The sequence below is a fragment of the Danio aesculapii genome, chromosome 10 (genome assembly GCF_903798145.1).
Source record: "Danio aesculapii chromosome 10, fDanAes4.1, whole genome shotgun sequence".
Lineage (NCBI taxonomy): Eukaryota > Metazoa > Chordata > Actinopteri > Cypriniformes > Danionidae > Danio > Danio aesculapii.
The window spans coordinates 40,993,464-41,012,982 of NC_079444.1; the positions used below are offsets into that span (position 1 = coordinate 40,993,464).

Sequence of the window (19,519 nt, forward strand, 5' to 3'; positions counted from 1 at the left end):
GAATTAAACATTAAAAATGGACCACTTCCAAAATCTGCTGTTCAGATAGGCAGTTCAAATGCTTTCTGTTTCTTCCCAAAAGTATTTTTAGTTACTTTATTTAGCTTATTTGGCGAAAAGTCCTACAAGACGGTAATAGTTCGATTAAGGTGTTTACATGCCTGTACTGCACTTCAATAATGCGACTAAAATCAGCATACTGCACACGTCTTAATTCGATTTTTCTTCAGTTTAATTGTGACCTTAATCAGATTAAATTAATCAAAAATTGCTGTTTACATGGTTGGCTCTTAATCAGAGTATTGTCTTAATCGCACTAAAATCGAATAATTGGTGTCCATGTAAACGTACTCAGTGAGACACTGGCGATCCTCACATTGTGATACTGACATTGTGAGTGCCACACAGCTGATGTGAAGCACGCGAGTGCCTAAAAGCTCCATTTTCCTTGAGCAAAACAAACATGCCCTGAAACGCAAACGGTGCTATCGTTTCTCTTTTAAATAGATTAGAAAAAAGTGGTGCTCGTGCACCCACAGTTGCCGCTTTCGCTTTTACCATTCTTTGAACAGATTATTAATGGGCCTAACGTTAACCGTGTGAACGTGATCATCTTTTCACTATCGCATGCAGAATGTTTTTCACCTGCTTTCTTTTGCTTGCAGTTATTTTTGTTAATATGGTTTAATTATCATCCTTTACAAAAGCATTGCTTTATTAGGAGATTAACTCTCAATTTATCTATAGTTTCCTGATGATCTGGGACCTTTAGTCTTTGTATAGATTTAGATAAACTTAAACTACTTTGTATAGATTTAGATAAATGAGAATCATTTTTTGAAATGTCAATTGTTTAAGAAAATATTTGTAGAATAAAAAAATGTATATTTAGGCTCAATCACAATTCTAGCCCTTAGCCCTTCCCCTTCACGTGAACGCGCAAAATGAGGGGTAGGGGTGTCCCAATTCTCTTTAGCTTGAAGGCGTAGGGCAGGGCTACTCAATTAGTTTGCCATGGTGGCCAGTTCATGAAAAGCATCCCAAATGAGGGGTCGGAGATATATGACTTGCAATATGAGTGATGACCAGGGCCAGACGGAATCTGCGGACGTTTTTTGCTATTTCTGCGGAGAATTTTGGTAAAAATCTGTGGATTTCTGTGGTATTATTTTAGGAGTATCATAACTAAAACCTTAATATGTGACATAAAAAAAGAATATCTTTTAAATTTTTATTTAATGTTTAAAATGCAAATCCAATTAGATTCACTTTATTTGGTAAACAAAGCAAGTCTCTCATATAATATCTCTACTAAAAGACAGAAAATATTACAGTACAAACTGCATTGTACATAAATCAGAAGAACATTTTCATATTAGTCAATAATATTACTGTAATTAATTTAAAAACTGAATAAATATAGATTTACACACATTTACTCAAGTGAATAACAGAATTAACGATGGGCTAACAATCTGCGGAAATCTGCGCGTGCAGATTCCGTGTGGGCCTAGACACAACAGCATATAAGAGTCCATATGCTGTATTTTAGCTCCTTAAGACACCCACGTTGGCTTTTTCTCCATTAAAATGTTAATATACTGTATTTTGAAACTACATCACTGCATTGTACAATGTGGCTTTTTTAACAAACATATTTAAATGTTGTATTTCAAAGCACAACAAAAGCAGTGCACTGCTTAAGTAGGCTTCTTCTACATTCAGACACATTCATATGTTATGTTTTGAACTGCATAACAATTAGGGAAGCAACAGATTTTGGTTGTACGATTATATAGTCTGAAGAATAATGGTTTCACGGTTATAACGTCTAATGTAAATTTAAGCTTTATATTAGGTAAGTACTTAAATGAACTGTTGTTATCTGCTTTCATACATACATCATCATTTTAATAATAATTCGTCTAACATATCTTTTGTTTACACTGCACTGAAACCCATGCTACGGGGTGAGATGCTTTCTACTGCGTGCGCCCGGAAAGCCGCGAACCACGTGACTCACGCTCTGCGCCGCCTTGAATTGCAGCTTGGACTGTATTGAATAGACACACATCACTTCATAACTATAGCGACCGTTTTTTATCTGAACTGAATTTATTTTTGATGTCTTGGTCACACTAATTGGAGAGCTGAAACAAATTGCCTCGGGGGCAGAGTTCGACCCGCAGGCCGCCAATTGAAATGCCCTGGCGTAGGGCTAAGGGGAAGGGGTAGATACCTCTTCAAACTGAGATTTTTCAGGACCCCACTCCCAGAACACACCAGCCACAACGGCAGCATAGCTGGACCCAGAAGTAAGGAGATCCACAAATAAGTATATTTTGTAATTAGTAAAAATTTTTACAACAAACAAGCACGTGTTTTAATATATTCATACCTGCGTTCGTCTTTTATCGTCATGCTTTAAAAAATAAAAAAAATTAAAAAACGCGAAAATAAAAACCTCTAAATTTCGCTATCTATAATCCATAATAATAACTCACAACATTCTGACACTCGATGACACTTGAATACCCTGTCAGTAATGTCTAGTAGCTGGGAATGAGCTTTTTACAGTGTCTGCTATAATGTTAATGTTGTTTTTGGTGTGTTTACATAGATCAGGGGTGTCCAAACTCGGTCCTGGAGGGCCGGTGTCCTGCAGATTTTAGCTCCAACTTGCCTCAACACACCTGCACGGATGTTTCTAGAAAGCCTAGTAAGTGCTTGATTAGCTAGCCCAGGTGTGTCTGATTGGGGTTGGAACTAAACTTTGCAGGACACCGGCCCTCCATGACCGAGCTTGGACATGCCTGACATAGATGAATACGGCCACTGTGTAAATGCACAGTATAGTAACCATCGTACTGCAGGTTATATCGTTATGATAACATGATATTGTTGCCTTCAGTGATTTCCTGAAGATAAATATAAAAAAAATACAGCAACTTGAATAACTACAGCAGTCGCGATCGTTGATTTCATATGAAGCAAGAGCTCACGATGACGTGTGCAGGTGTTGTAGTAGTGTGCCATCTCTAAAGGGGTCAATTTTGAAGCCCTTCCCCTTCACACTCTGTTTCAAGGGCCATGGGGAAGAGATGGAGGTACAAAAATAGAATTGCGATTGGGCTTTAGTGTTGATCTTTAAAAAGTCATGGGACATAATAAAAAAATAAGTTAAGGAGCCATATTTCAATTTAAAATCTAGCAATTTTAGCATGTCAATGTCAAATTTATGCATGTAAAATATATATTTACAACTACAAAATTGTGGCTAGTAACGTTGGAAAACTACTAGCTAGTGATCAAAAAAAGCTAATGTCTAGCCCTGCTTGTCTATACCATTACATATATTCATATATTTACACTCACATTTAGTTTGTATTACAAAAGATTTCTAATTTTAACTAACCATAGTCATTCTTTCAACCCTCTATTGTGCAACACTAAACAAAAAAATCATTCCAGTTGTCAATCCATCTAAACACACAGCATATTAACTGCACAGCCTGAACAAACAGATCAGATTTCATCCGCTTGACATTTAACAAACAAATCAGAAATGAACGCAGTGTGAAACCATGAAATGATCAGCAAAACACAATCACAAGCATACAACTTTGATCATTTCAACAAAAACACTGTCAGTCAGTCTCTAGCCAATAAGCAAAGCGAATGAAAACCAAAAGAAGCCAATTTCTGTCACACCACAGAAATGATCGAAATCATCGGAAATAAATCAAGCATGGAGGGATGCAACACAATGGATGATGAAGCGCAGGCCCAGCATGTTGCGCATCATTAGTGAAAGTGCTCTCTGAATGATGCGGGACAGCGCAGCATGCACAGGATGAGCTGATTACCCTCTCCTCCGCGTCCTCTGGGCTGATCTGGGATGGAGGCGCTGGCTGCTGGATGGTGGGAGGAGCTACTGTTGGCTCCGCCTGTGCTGGGGGCTTGGCAATGGCTGGCTGAGTGGCAGTAGGCGGGGCTACCACTAACTGCTGTTGAGCCACTGATGCCTGCTTGCGACGAGCACTCCGTGCAGGTGCTGTAGGTGGGGCGGGGCTTGATGGAGGAGGCGTGGCTACTGCTTTTTGAGGGGCGGGGCTTCCAGCTGGAATGCCTCCTGCTGTAGCAGCGACTGTGACAGGGATCGGCTGCTACACAGACAGGTACAAGACTATTGTTCTTCGATGTGAACTATTGATGACGTTGCTTTAGTTTACCACATATTTCCACTAGGATTGTCACATTACTGGAATTTAGTACCAATCGGTACTGAAATTATATTTCCCGCTAACATTCCTATTGAGTGCATTCTTTAACAGTGCTGATTTGCCATTGGGTTAGCATGCTCAACAGAAATGATTGGCCGTGAAGGTCATCAGTTCACCGAACTCACCGCTGTGTACTGTGTATAAAGATACAGGGACACTGGAGTGTTTCAAAGTCATGTCGATCAGCTGACATATGAAGGATCCACTGATAAATCTAGGCTTTAAAATGCTCCAGTGTCCCTGTATCTGTGGTTACACTCAGTAAACATTGGTGAGTTTGGTGAACTGATGACCTTCACAGCCAATCACAGTCATTTCTGTTGAGCACGCGAACACAATGGCCAATAAGTGGTGTTTAAGAACAAGTTCAACAGCACTCAAATGTTAGCGGGAAACAGACGTTTTTAAAATCTTAGTATCGATTGGTACTGAACTGCAGTATTGTGACAACCCTAATTCCCAGATTATTATGTTATTTGTAACAGGGTATATACAGGAATCAGAAAGCGATATTAAATACCTTTAAGACTCTTTCCTCTTTCCCACATTTTAAGACCTTATCGCCACCTTTTTTTCAGGTTTCATCCAGTAACATTGACCACATTTTAACTTCCAGTACATTTACTTTTTTATTGCAATATAATTCAAACAAAATCACACTTTTCTGATGGGCAATTGATAACTTTTAATAACTTATTATCAGATAAAAAGATTATCCTGCACAATTGTGCATACAAGTTTATGAAAATTTTCAACAAAGTATTCCTATTTCGATTCACATTTTAAGACCGTATCGCCACTTTAGGTTTCATCCAGTAACACTGACTACATTTTAAACTTACAGTATTTACTTTTTTCAATGCAATATAATTCAGAAGAGTGGGAACTATTTTTATCCGCTCTAGCAAAGTCAACAATTGCACGTTCATCATAATCCACACAATGATTCAATAAGTTATTTAAAACAGATTAAATAGTTTACAATTATGATGTACAAACAATCTGTTTTTGTGAAATTATGCTACATAAAACCTGCGCCTAAACTAAGGGTGCTTTTACACCTAGACTTTTGTTTCGGATTGAGCTCCTAGATCGCTTGAATGAGGAGGTCTTGATTGAAACGAACTCTGAAGCGGATCGATTGTAGCGAGAAAGCAATACGATCCGAGCCTGGTTATATCACAGTGTTTCCTGGATATGTAATAAGCATACGGCTATATGAAGAGAGAAGTATGAGTATGGCGGGAGGTCATTCCAGACGTCCCAAGTCTCCTGAAAGTTTCGGGAGTCTCCCGGATGCCCGCAAACGAGTGATCATTTCCCGGAAATCGCGCGTCTCCCTCCCGGTCCTCAAATACATCGCGCACCCTTCTTACTCCTCCCCACTGCATCCCTCCTCGCTCTTCAAACATGTCACTCGCACCTTGTCAAACACCACCAAACCACCACCCTCCCCTGATAGCTGAGCGGAATAAACCCTGAAACTCTGACCAATGTGAGGAGAGTTTACTCATACGTGACTTGTTTTAGCTATTTTAGTCTGTTTAGAAACTTTCTGCGTGAAAGCGAACCGCACCAAGAGCAAAGAGCAACAATGTAACAATTGTAATCCCTGTTTCGGAACAAATGAATCGATTCACAGGTGTGAAAGCACCCTCAAACATGTGAACTATGAATGTGCCACAGGCTGTCACTTTAATTTACCACATATTCCTACATTGTTGCTATTTGTAACAGTAGCTTTGTTTCCATCAAGCTATTTTTTTGTGCATTTTAGGTAGGCCCTGTCCACAAGAACACGGGTATTTTCAAAACTGCACTTTTTTCTTCACTGTTTTATTATTTGTCCACATGAAAACGGAGTATCAGATGACTGAAACCAAAACTTTTTGAAAACTCTTTACAACAGTTCTGTCTGGTTCTCGAATCTGATATATATTTGCAATAACAGCACTCGTACAGCCTCCTCACCCTTCTGTATTACCCCGCCCACAGTGACAGCAGATAAATAAACTCACTACAATTTGACAAATATTGCAGCTGTTGGACAACATAATATACTTTTGAGGCTTTTTTAGTCGAGAATGTAGTTGTTTAGATTGCAGTTTATTTATAAGGATGGTGCCTATTTTAAATATTCATAATTTCAAAGATACAGCGTGTCAGCCTCCATCAGCCTGTCATACTGAGCAGAGCAAAGACAGTTGAAGTTCTGCCACAAGATGGCGACAGAGACCGCATAATAAATACATAGAGGAAAAAAACTCAGCATAATTTCAAACTACAGCTGATAAAATCATCATAAAACAGTTAAGTGATATTCTAAGTCGATCTCTCTCTTTTGTATGTTGCAATGCTGTATTATACCATAGTAATCTGGTAGTGTTTCTGCTAGTGTTCGCTTTGCTTTGGCTTTTTCGGGGTTAATTATTGTGTTTTCCCGATTGCAACAGAGAAATACTGGGAAATCTCTGTAGACTGATGGTGTTTGTTTCATGCTGTTTAGCCTTATAAATCTAAAATGTCAGCAAAATCACCTGTTTTGTCATCACTTTAGGCTAGAGAATCATTTAATACGAGCTCTAAAGTCACGTTGGTGAAGAAGCAACGGTTTCTGCTGTTCTGACGTCAGCTGCAGATGTGAATGAACAGAGGAAGTAAGTAGTTTCTCGGACAAAAATATTTTTAGACTATTGATTTTTGAGGCCAGCCAACATGACGTAGCTTTCAGTTGAGATGAACATGGTTTATATAATTATACTTTATTTATAGATAAAGGGCAATGGTTTTACTGGCGTTTATAGCCGTTTCACTTTACTTCATGACGCATTCATGCAACTCTGTAGGTCTATTGGAGACATTCATAAATATTCCTAGCAAATCTAATAAATGTCAGAGACATTCCAGTTACATAAACACACTAAATCGCACTTCAGCAGTGTTTATTTGAGAGCGCACAAGAAAATCTGCACTTGAGCAGCTGATATTTGAGGGCGCGCAAGACGTTTTGTGCACGAACAGAGGAAATCGGCGCGCAAGCAAAGAGATCCGCATGCTTGTGTTACATAAATGCGATCTTGACTTGTAATACTGCGCTCACGACATTTGTCATTGAAATAACGCCATAGGTAGTTGATGGATCTGTATAAAAGGCTGCCGCCACAGCTGGAAAATATCCTAGAGGAAACACTGGGTATATAACCATTCTGTACCCTATATAACCATATTATAGTTACGTTTTTTTTTCCCCCAAATATTGTTAGTTGCATGCCTGCTGTTTTCTCCATTCTGATTGATCAACATAACTGGGTTCACACCCAATTTGGAAGCCAAAATTCCACGTTCACAGCAAACGCTTGCAGTTCGCACCGCGGGACAGTAATTCGCCTCTGTATTACGTTTAGCATTGACTTGTATACAATTTATTTGCAAAAATACTTAATTCTCCAACAAACAACAAAAAAAAAGTGTTATTATTGCCACATGTTTGTTCGGCGTCCCTATAACATGCATCACAGAGTGCTTTTGCGTTTTCATGTGGATAAAGTTTTTTTAAGCATGAAGAAAGCAGGGAAAGCTCCGTTTATAAAAATACCTGTGTATGTGTGGACACGACGTTAAATATTGCACGAAAACACTTAATTGACATGGCAAACTGGGAATACTTTTTTAAAAAATGTGCATTAAAAAAAAACTTGCGCACACAAGCAGGATAAACTTTTTATCTGGTGAATATTTGGATGAAAACACAGATAATGACATTCCAACTAATTCTGACAAGTGCCACCCTTTAGTAGACTATCAAAAGTGAGAAGTGAGACAGAGAAGAGACTGACCGTTTTCTGCTGAGGAGCCGGAGATGCCTGGGCTTTCTGAGACTGAAGAGCTGCCGCCGGCTGAGCCAAGTTCACACTGACAGCTGAAAAGAAACAATCGTGTGGAGTTAGCAGATGGATGTGCTGCACATTCTGATGTTGTGCATGTTAATGAATAAATGCAGAAAATTTCTTATGCCAACACCAACAAGACAAAATGAATCAAACACAGACTATTTTGGTCACACTTTATGTTAAGGTGCAATTCACGCTATTAACAAGTCATTAAGACTTTTAGCTCCATAAACTACTGATTTGCTGATTATTAAGGTAGTATTTGGGTTTTGGTATTGGGTAGGATTAGGGGTGTAGAATAAGACCATGCATAATATGTACTTTAAACGTTCTAATAAAAAGCAGAGATGGTCAAGAATAGCCAGGTAATAAGCTAGTATTTATTAGTGGTAATTGGTTCTTCAACTAAAGTGTTACCATACATTTTAAATTACATAATTCGTTTAGATTTTTACAACAAAAATCACATTTATTTGGTATTTTTGTTATACATTTATTATAAATGTACTGTATGTAAAAACATACTTTCTGATCCTGTGCATGCTAATAAATAAATGCCCAAACTTTCTTATGTCAACACTATTAATAAACCCTTAACTAAGACTTTTGGCACCATAAACTAATATTTTGCTGGTTATTAATGGTTATTAAGGTAGTGTTTGGGTTTCTGTATTGGGTATGATTAGGGACGCAGAATAAGCTCATGCAGAATTTTATGATGTTTTAATAGCGTGAATTGTACCTTAAAATGAAGTGTGACCAAAATAGTCTGTGTTTGATTCATTTCGTCATCTCGGTGTTGGCATAAGAAAGTTTCATCAAGTATTCATTAACATGCATTACAAAAAATGTGTGGTTGTAGATACAGTACATTTATAATTTATATTTATGACAAAACTGCCTAATAAATGTATCAAAATCTAAAGGAATTATGTATTTTAAAATATATGGTAACATTTTAGTAGAAGAATCAATTCCCACTATTAGCCAGTAGCTTATTACCTGCCTATTATTGACATTGGCTGTTTATTAAAACGTATAAAGTACATATTCTGCATGATCTTATTCTACATGCCTAATCCTCCCCAATACCGAAACCCAAATACTGCTTTAATAACCATTAATAAGCAGCAAATCAGTAGTTTATGGAGCTAGAAGTCTTATTTAATGGTTTGTTAAAAGCTTTAAATTGTTCTTTAAAGTGTAACCAAAATAGTCTGTTTGATTCATTTTGTCTTCTCTGTGTTGTTCCCCCTAATAGATACTAGCTTATTACACACCTATTATTGACATTGGTTATTTGTATTTCTAAATATATATATATATATATATATATATATATATATATATATATATATATATATATATATATATATATATATATATTCCATTTTATTCCTGTGTATGTAAAGCACTTTCAATTGCCACTGTGTATGAAATGTGCTATATAAATAAACTTGCCTTATTAAAATAGTATTTGGGTTTAGGATTATGGATGTAGAATAAGATCATGCAGAATATGTACTTTAAAAGTTCTAATAAACAGTTAATCTCTAAACAATAGGCAGGTAATAAGCTAGTAGCTAAAAGTGGGAACTGGTGCTTGTTACATGTTACCATGTAGTTCTAATAACATTATATTCTTGTATTAAACTATATATTAATTATATTTTGCATTTATTTATATTTTTAAATACATAATGTAGATGTTTAAAACCAAAATCACATTTGATCTCTACATTAGGTATTTTTGTTATACATTTATTATAAATGTACTGTGTGTATAACCAAAATATGATAAAATTATTATTACTAATAAAAACTAAAACAAAAAAACATTGAATTAAATTATTTTACACATTTAAATACATTTTAATGGATTTTATATATTATACACACATTTATAAAAATATTTATCACTATAAAAATGGTATAATGTTAAAATAAAGGTAAAGTATGCCCCAGATTTATAATTTATTCTCCTTAAGGTTTCTCTAAGGTTTTAAACCTTAATGAGTTTTTCTTTTCTTCTGTTAAACACAAAAGAAGATATTTCGTAGAATGTTGATTGCCTTCCACAGCAGGAAATCCATTACTATGGAAGTCAATGTGCGCCAGCAACCAGCATTTTTCTAAATATCTCTTTTTGTGTTCAACAGAAGAAAGCAACTCGATTAGGTTTTGAACAAATGAGGAATGAGTAAACGGCAAAATTTTCTTTTTTTTGTCTCTTTAAATGGGATTTCTGGTATTTAACAATGCATTATTTTACAAAAAAAAAAAGAAAAAAGATTAAAAAATAAGACAAAGAATCAATAAAAACATTTATTTTTCCAACTTCATTTCATTTAAATGCATCACTTAGGCAGACATATCCAGAGAATAGTGATTAATAGTTGATAATATTGGTACCTATGGGTTGAGTGGCTCCAGCAGGCAGGTTGGCTCTCTTGCGAGGGGTCAAGGCTGCAGGCTGGATGGGAAGGATGCCTCCTAGTGCCTGAGATTGGGATTGCGCTGCTTTGGGTCGCTGGCGAGGTGTGATGGAGGTTTCAGTGGTGGGAATGGGGTCTGTGAGCCTGCAGGAAACAGAATCACAAATGAGGCCAAGGCAAATTTATGCATGTTTTAACGCCATCATTAGTAACATTAGTAAATTTAATGATTACATCCATAACCATAACTTTCATAATAAACAAGCAATATACAAGAAACATACAGTGATAAAAGGTGATATAAGATCTTCCAGGAGACACCTTTTAAAACATTTCCCTTAAATAATTTTCCTAATAATAACCTTCTCTAATATAGTTTTAAAAATATACATAGGGCTGTGCAATATGATGATATTTATAGCAGTGACAAAATAAAAAATAAACAGTTTAACTAAACTACGCTAAAATCAGAAATGAGAATAACTGCACGGAGAGAAAGTTGCAAGTTTCTAAGTACAATGCCTATGGTTAGTATTTTATTTAGAAAATTGGGCTGTAATCGTTCCTTTTTAAAATTGTTTTATAATTTATTTAATAATTAGTTTATATTTACACATTCTTAAATCAAACATTTATCCTAAAAATAATTCAATATGAAAGGGTACATATTTGAACTAATACCTTAAAATGTAAAAAGGAATATTCCCATACATATGGTCAATACACACACACACACACACATATATATATATATATACACACATACATACATACATATATATATATATATATATATATACACACACACACATATACATATACATATACATATATATATACATACATATACATATACATATACATATATATATACATATACATATATATATATATATATATATATATATATATATATATACATACATATATATACATATATATATATATATATATATATATATATATATATATATATAATATATATATATAATACATATATATATATATATACATATATTATATATATATATATATATATATATATATATACATACATATATATATATATATATATATATATACATATATATACATATATATATATATATATATACACATACATATATATATAATATATATATATACACATACATATATATATATATATATATATATACATATATATATATATATATATATATACATTATATATATATATATATACACATATATATATATATATATATATATACATATATATATATATATATATATATATATATACATATATATTTGGGCCCCTCATCTGGCCCAAAGTTTGGACATCCATGCCTTAAAGGGTTAAACAAATAACGCAGAGCACTACTACAGTTACAGAGAAGTTTGCGCTGTTATAATTCATATAATTCTTACCTTTTAATACATTTTGGTGCAATTATCATTAAAAAAACACGACTGAATGTTTTGAATGAAAAGCTGTAATGTAGCCATGGCTGGATCAATTTTGGTGTGGCGCCCCGCCATGGAAGAATGAATGCAGCTGAAACCATGCCTTTAGGTAAACATTCATGATCTAATGTTGCATGTAACGTCTATGTACATGTGGTAAATCTAAAACAAAAAAATGCATGCTCAAATTTGAAGAAAAAAAAAGGCCTGAAAATTGACTCGGCAAAATTCCATGACTTTACCAGGTTTTCCAGGACCATATGAACCCTGTACAGTGTACTAAATAATGGCAAAGATGAGCTATTTAAAAGCATGACTGCATCCATAGATGCGTCACATACGTATTCATGCAAAAAAAACCCACCTGTGTCCTTGAATCCATCTGAAAGCACTTCACTAATCTATTAGCCACCAATTATGCCAATTAGCTTTCATTTGACTCCTAGCGAGCATGTTTAATCTGAATCAATATCACATGATTGCCCCTTCCTGTGAGAGCAGCGCTCAATACATTCAATCAGATGGCCTTTTGTGATGACTTGAAAGAAAAAAACTACAAAAAGCTCAACAAAAGAGTCTTACAATATAACAAGAACAAAATCTAGCACAAAATGAACCGGTTGAGACATTCAGAAGAGGAGACCGGAAACGTTTCAGAATGTGCATCAAGTATAATCAGGTTCAGTGTTTTATTGTGCCATCTAGATGACGTGCTAGCCCTTAAAATAATCCAAGGACAGAAAAGGTTTCTCTCGATACAACAATATTAGCTGAAATTAGCCTGTGAGGTTGTGATTCAAACCTGAAATGTGTCTAAGGAGCACCACCAGGTGGATGAAGTAAATAAATGCAATACAGGCCCCTGGAGATATGAAACTTTGAGACACAATGGCTATTTCTCAATATGCGTTCTTTAGCGGTCTTGCATCCTCGTGTTATCGTGTAAGGTCATCATCAACAACCAGAGTTCAGTTCCAATACTCAAGACCGCAAGAACAGAGGACGCGTGAAAGTTCCTGGATGTGTTCTTGATATCCAGGACGCACCGATGCAGACATTGATCTCGCTCTATAAGTCCCAGAATTCATTGCGACTGGAGGTGGGAAGCGCAGCATTTTAATTAGATTTATAATTAAAGTTCAGAGATATCACTTATTTACCTCAAGAGTTTCCCTAAATGAAACTGTGAATATAAACATTACAACGGACATCTTAAATAAAGGAACAAACACATTAAGGGTGTTTGTTTGTTTGCTGAAATTCGTATTAAAATGTTTTATTTTTATTGTGCAACGTATATTTATAATGTTTTTATGCAGAGTATATATTTTGAAAAGAGGAAAAACAGTAAATCGTTGTATGAATGCTGTAATGTTTAAATAAATTTCCATTTAAAACGCGTGAAGGTCACGTGACCATCAGGAAGAACGCAGCATCTCATTTCTCACAGGATGCGTTCTCTGTTCTCGTGGTCTTCCGAGTTCGTTCTTCCAAGGACACCTGGCAAGACCGCTCTCCACAAATAAGTTGCACTGGTGTATACAGCTGAGGTCAAAATTATTAAGAATGAAATCCTAATTATTTTAATAATATTTCCAAAGTGTTGCTTAATGGAGAAATTTCTTTCCAACACATTAAACATAAGTTTTATGAGATATTTTTTCAGCTTAAATTGTAATTTAAAGGCTTAATTAGATTAACTAGGGAAGTTAGGGTGATTAAGAAAATTATTGGAAAGCAGTGGTTTGTTCTGCAGTCAATCAAAAATAAATCTAAAAGGATCTAACAATATTAACCTTAACATTGCTAAAAAAAAAAAAAATAAGTCGGCGCCAATAGCCTAGTGGTTAATGCGTCGACATATAGCACCTAGGTGCTCACGGCGACCCAAGTTCGATTCCCGGCTCGAGGTCCTTTGCCGATTCTTCCCCTAACTCTGCTCCCCACACTTTCCTGTCTTTAAATCTCCACTGTTCTATCAATAAAGGTGAAAACCCCTATAAAAATAATTATTAAAAAATATATAATAATAATAATAATTGTTTTCATTCCAGCCAAACTAAAAAAAGAAATCAGACTTTCTCCAGAAGAAACATTTATATACAGGGTTCTTACTCCTTTTCTAACTTCAAATTCCAGCACTTTTCAAGCACTTTCAAGGTGCATTTTTATGCTTTTCCAGCACCTAACAACCATGATAAATTATGTTTATATATGCTGTATGTACTTTTTCACATTTAAATCCATTGTGCCATTTTAAAAAACGCAATATGACATTTCAACTTAAATTGTTGAATACTTTGGAACATAGATTTATTGGGATAGTTCACTCAAAAATGTACAAAAAAAAAAAAAAACAAACAGAAAAATGAGCTTACAGTCAGATTTTGTTTGGGTGTAGTGGCAAGTTGACATGTTTGTTTTAAACTATTCTGAGCGCTCCGTTTGGCATTTTAGGTGCAAATATGCATTCTGCATGAATGTCTTCTAAATATGTGTATGCGGTGAACATTTTGCAGCGAAAACTAGTCGGACGACAACAATTTTATGCACTCGCACAAATGCTCCCAAATATATTTTGAGCTCGTAGAGATCAACGAATTACCAAAACGAATTTCGAGCCCAACAATTTCAAATTCAAGCAGGTTCAAGCACTTTGTGCAGAATCCAAGCACTTTCCTAACCTTGAAAACACTATAATAAAAATCAAGCACCTTCCAGGATTTCCAGCACCCGTAGGAACCCTGTACAAATAAATACATAATATAATGTGAAAATTGCTGTGCTCTGTGAAACGTCAATTTCACAGGAGGGTGAATAACTTTGACGTCTACTCACATTTATAATTTCATACAAAAATAAAGTAAAATAAACAAATATAAAAGACACATAAATCTCAAACTGCAGTGGAGTTCACTGTTAACACCATTTTAAATGTCAAACCTAATCAAACTGCTAACAAATCAAATTAGCAGTGTGTGATATTGATGCACCATACAAATATCTGCGCATCTTTCCTTCATTTGAATAGTATGTATTTAATGCTTGCATTAAGTCGCTTTATAATATAAGCACAACTGCACATAATGCCTTATTCACACTAGCGGCGACTCTGTAGCTGCCTGACGTTCTGAGTGGCGGTTGAAGTTGATAGTGGGACCTTGAGGTTGCTTAGGTAACATTCACCGTGATATTCACAGAGAGCGAATGCGTTCACATGCCGCAGAAATGAAACACTGTTCAGAGAAAACACCAACTATGAATGGAATTGGTACATAAAACACTTAATTACAAAGATGATCAATAAAAATAAAAGTGTTTTCTGTCATTGCGGCTTTATCTGCTGCAAACACAGGTCTGTGTAGGTCTACAGCACAGAGAATACCATAGATATTTACATTAGATGTCGCCTACCCTGTTGTTGTCTATTGGAAGGAATGCGTCAATAGAGCCGCCATTTTAGTACAGGGTAGCGCTCCTTTGAAATGAATGCGGGACCAAGCTGCAGTGGAGGACTGTGGCCATCCAGACATATACACGTATATCTATGATCGGGAGTTTTCCCGGAGGTCAGTATGCAAATATTTCTTACAAAAAGCTTGTGTTTGTGTGTATGGAAATGTATTATCCACCCTCCCTGTTAAATTCGATCTAATCCATGTCCTGAAACACTCCTCCTCTCCTGTTTTCACTTCTCATACTGACGGAGGGAGCGATTTTGTTTGTGAATGAATCTCCGTTATGAGCGACTTCTTCACTTAATACAAGTTTCTGGCACCGCAGCATCTCGTTGTCATATTTCTTTTGCATTGTTTGCTGATTTTATTCAACAAAACTAGCGTAAGCTGAGTATTTAGTGCGAGTTGATGCTACTTTGCCTTGTGGTGAATGCAGTGACTGTACTATCATCAATAACGTTACCCGTTTAGCACAAACGTTCATAACATACAAAAACATTAAAAACTAAATCTTACCTATGAAATGTTCTGCCTTTGTGCTTTGTTTTCTTTGTTTGCTTGTTACTACACCCGTAGACAGCGCTAAAGTCCAGCATCTTCAGGTAGTAACACTGTCTTGACTAGTGCGGTTGAATGACATTTGTCCTGAGAGCACTGTACAAATGTGGCGGCGCTATTGACGCATGCTCAGGGTCCGTATGCGATATCTAGTGTATATATCTAGGAGAGAATACAACCGGCCTCTGAGCGAGCTGAGAGAGGATGTGAGCTCTACTGGTGCTTCTATTTGCTGTTGCACAATAAAGTCGCTCTTCATCTGCATCGCTCGACACGCGCACCGGGTCGCCAATGGTTGCTGTCGCTCGCATAGATGAATGACGCTTGTCGCTTTGCCGCTGTGAGACGCTCCTAGTGTGAACGCAGCTTACGGGTCCAGTATCATGAAGCAAGATTAACTGGCTAGCCAGTTAAGTTTCAGTTTAGTTTGCGCTAATTCCTGGCTTTATGTACCATGACACCATGTCCTAACAACACGCTAAGCAACAAGAGTCCAGCGACAAGCAATTTGTATGTCTGTACCAAACACAACATGACCTTTAAAACATTTAAATACCAGCCACTGGACTCTTAATGAAATGGTAAAGGCCTTTAATCTATTTAATACATATTAAACCCTTTAATCATTCTATTGCACAGTGTAACCATATGGCAACATGATACTTATGTTAATTTCCCTGCCACCGTCTCTTTAAGACCAACGTGAATTTTTTTTGTTGGAAAAAGAAGACCTTAGTGTAGCCAATGATGTGCTTTGGTTAAGTCACATGACATGCTGTGTTTTTCTGTGGCGAGATTTCTGACTGACTGCAGTTTATTGTGAGTAGTTGCTGAATGCAAATGTAAACGTCAATAAAAACAAAGGACCAAATTATGTCAGATCCACAAACAAATCTGAAACATCACCTCCAGTAAGTCATGATGACATATTCACAACTCAATTTATTTTAATCAAAAGTTTTTTGTAAATCGATTCAATGTAATGGTGCAATAGTGGAACATGGAATATTGCAATGGGTTAGCTAGCTAGCAAGGTCAGCTGTGAACTTTTAAGTTGTCAACAACATGACAACATGAATGCTAGTAATATAATGTTGATTAGTTTTATGTTAATGATATTTGCATTATGGATAAAATCTAGTTTTAATGGCAATAGTACTTTTGAATAGATATGAATACAGGGAACAGTGTATTAGCGAGCACCACCATGTTCTATGATTAGTGGAAGAAAAAAAGGACAGAACTGGCTCTTCCTGCAGATGTAAGTGAAGATGAGATGGGTTTTAGTGACCATGAGAATGATGCAGACTGGACGTTTTATAGAGAGTGTTCAGGTAAGTTAGCTCGGAGGCAGATAAGACAGGCGTAGTATAGTATATAGCAGGTGTAACGAACCTATGGCTCGGGAGCCACAGGTGGCTCTTTGACCAAAAATATGTGGCTCTCCAGCTGTCTCCCTTCAAAAAAATTAAAACTGTCACTAAAAATCAGTTTCCTTTTGAAAATACAATTAAAATGACCTTTTATTGTATAGTTTTAACGCAAAATGAATATGAATAAAAGGACGTTTCAACCAATGCGTGTGTGCGGCCCTGTGTACTAACTTGAATCGCGACACCAATAAAGGGCATGCCATTTACATTTCGATGGTAACCTTGTGCCATAAAATTCAAACAATATTCATGAGTGGTGAAAAGAAAGATATTCTACAAATTGACCTTTATTAAGACATGGACTTGCTCAACATGTGATGCTTCACATATATATATATGGCTCTTTAAAAAAAACGCATTTGCCAAAAAAAATTCAAAATGGCTCTTTGCTGAAAAAAGGTTCCTGACCCCTGGTACAGTATATATGTGATGGTATATCTAGATGCATCTGGATATACCAGACTTGTTATTTATTTATTATAATATTTAGTGGAGAAATTATTTATATTTACTGTATTTTGTATACATGATAATACAATATTAGGTTTATTTTTAATAATATTCAGCAAAAAAATAATGGAATAAATGAAAGCTGTTGGAATATGAGTTGTTGGAAAGTATGTATAAGGTGTATAAGTAAGTATAAGTTCTGTGTTAAAGCTTATAATACTGCAACACCAATTAAATCATTTTAAACCACTAAATTATTAATTATAAGGAAAGTTCTGCATTTCTAAATTTCTAAGTTAGATCCATTGTTGGACGTTGTTGCCATGTGGCAACATATCATAAAGCACCTAAAAAATAATTATATATATTTTTTTACAGCACTTCAAGTGAAGCCATTTTAAGAAAAGAAAAACAGTCAAATATGTACTTTAATAGATCTATCATAATGTGTGCGGTAGAGGGTTAAAAGGCTACTGAGTGACTGATGTTGGTTTGAGTCACAGTTCTGACTTTTATTTTCAAACCACAAGCTATTTATTTAATTTTCAAGATCTGAGGTGAACTGTCTATTCTGCTTCTTTCAGCAAAATGACATCAAATGTCACATATAATGGTGTTCCAACTCACACTGGGAGCATTAAACTGAAAAGCCCATAATCAGTACCTGAGGTGATCATTTTCATAGTAGTTTATGCTGTTGTTGTGTTGCGATGTCACACATTGTTCGGACAAAATCCTCTTTTCTTGTATTAGGTGTGTATATATTATATATATTATAATATATATATATATATATAATATATATATTATATATATATAATATATATATATATATATATATATTATATATATATATATAATCATTTCATTATTTTTTCTGGGTTTTCACCTTTATTGCATAGGAAAATAGAGAGAACTGACAGGAAAGCATGGGGAGCAGAGAGAGGGGAAGGATCAGCATATGACCGCAAGGCGGAATCTAACTTGGGTCGCCGTGAGCACTGGAGTGCACGTGTCGACGCACCAACCACTAGACCACTGGAGCCAACGACAAAAACCTCTTTTAACATGGAAAAGATATTCGGATGGAATCTCCATAATAGCATGGCAACAAAGAATGATTAATGTCGAGATGCCTTCATGTTATCTAAAACTAGTATACTAGTTCCTGCTGCTTGCAATATCGCTACTGTTTGTTTTTATTATTATTATGTGCTGTATTAATTAGTTATTGAGCAGACATAAATAACACTTTATAATATAAGGAGTTTTTATCTGATTTTTTTAAACTAGTAGTGTTTTGAAATGAATGAATGCATAATAATCATGATAAGCGTGAAACCGTGATTATTTCTCAGACTATAATCGTGCAACCAAAAATATAATCGTTTCATCTCTAATGTCAATGTTGGTAAAATGTCACCTCTCAGCTTGGCTTGTGCCAAGTCAGTATAATTTAAGCTATCGAATTCAATTTAAACGGCTTACAAAATTACTTGATTATTTAATAAAATAATAAATAATTATTCCAAAGCACTTTCAGTTTCAGGTTTGGCTAAGTGC

General features: G+C 35.4%; 1 protein-coding gene across 1 annotated transcript in view; it reads right to left on the reverse strand.

The window, feature by feature from the left end:
* The window catches only part of aak1b (AP2 associated kinase 1b), a 76,011-nt gene that overhangs the window by 41,573 nt on the left and 14,919 nt on the right, over nucleotides 1-19,519 (reverse strand). Inside the window, exons 4-7 of the mRNA XM_056466488.1 lie at nucleotides 12,541-12,595; nucleotides 10,586-10,752; nucleotides 8,120-8,202; nucleotides 3,867-4,166 (exon numbers count right to left, since the gene is read on the reverse strand). Of these exons, the coding sequence (XP_056322463.1) occupies nucleotides 3,867-4,166; nucleotides 8,120-8,202; nucleotides 10,586-10,752; nucleotides 12,541-12,595 (605 nt within the window). The remainder of the gene's footprint in view (nucleotides 1-3,866; nucleotides 4,167-8,119; nucleotides 8,203-10,585; nucleotides 10,753-12,540; nucleotides 12,596-19,519) is intronic.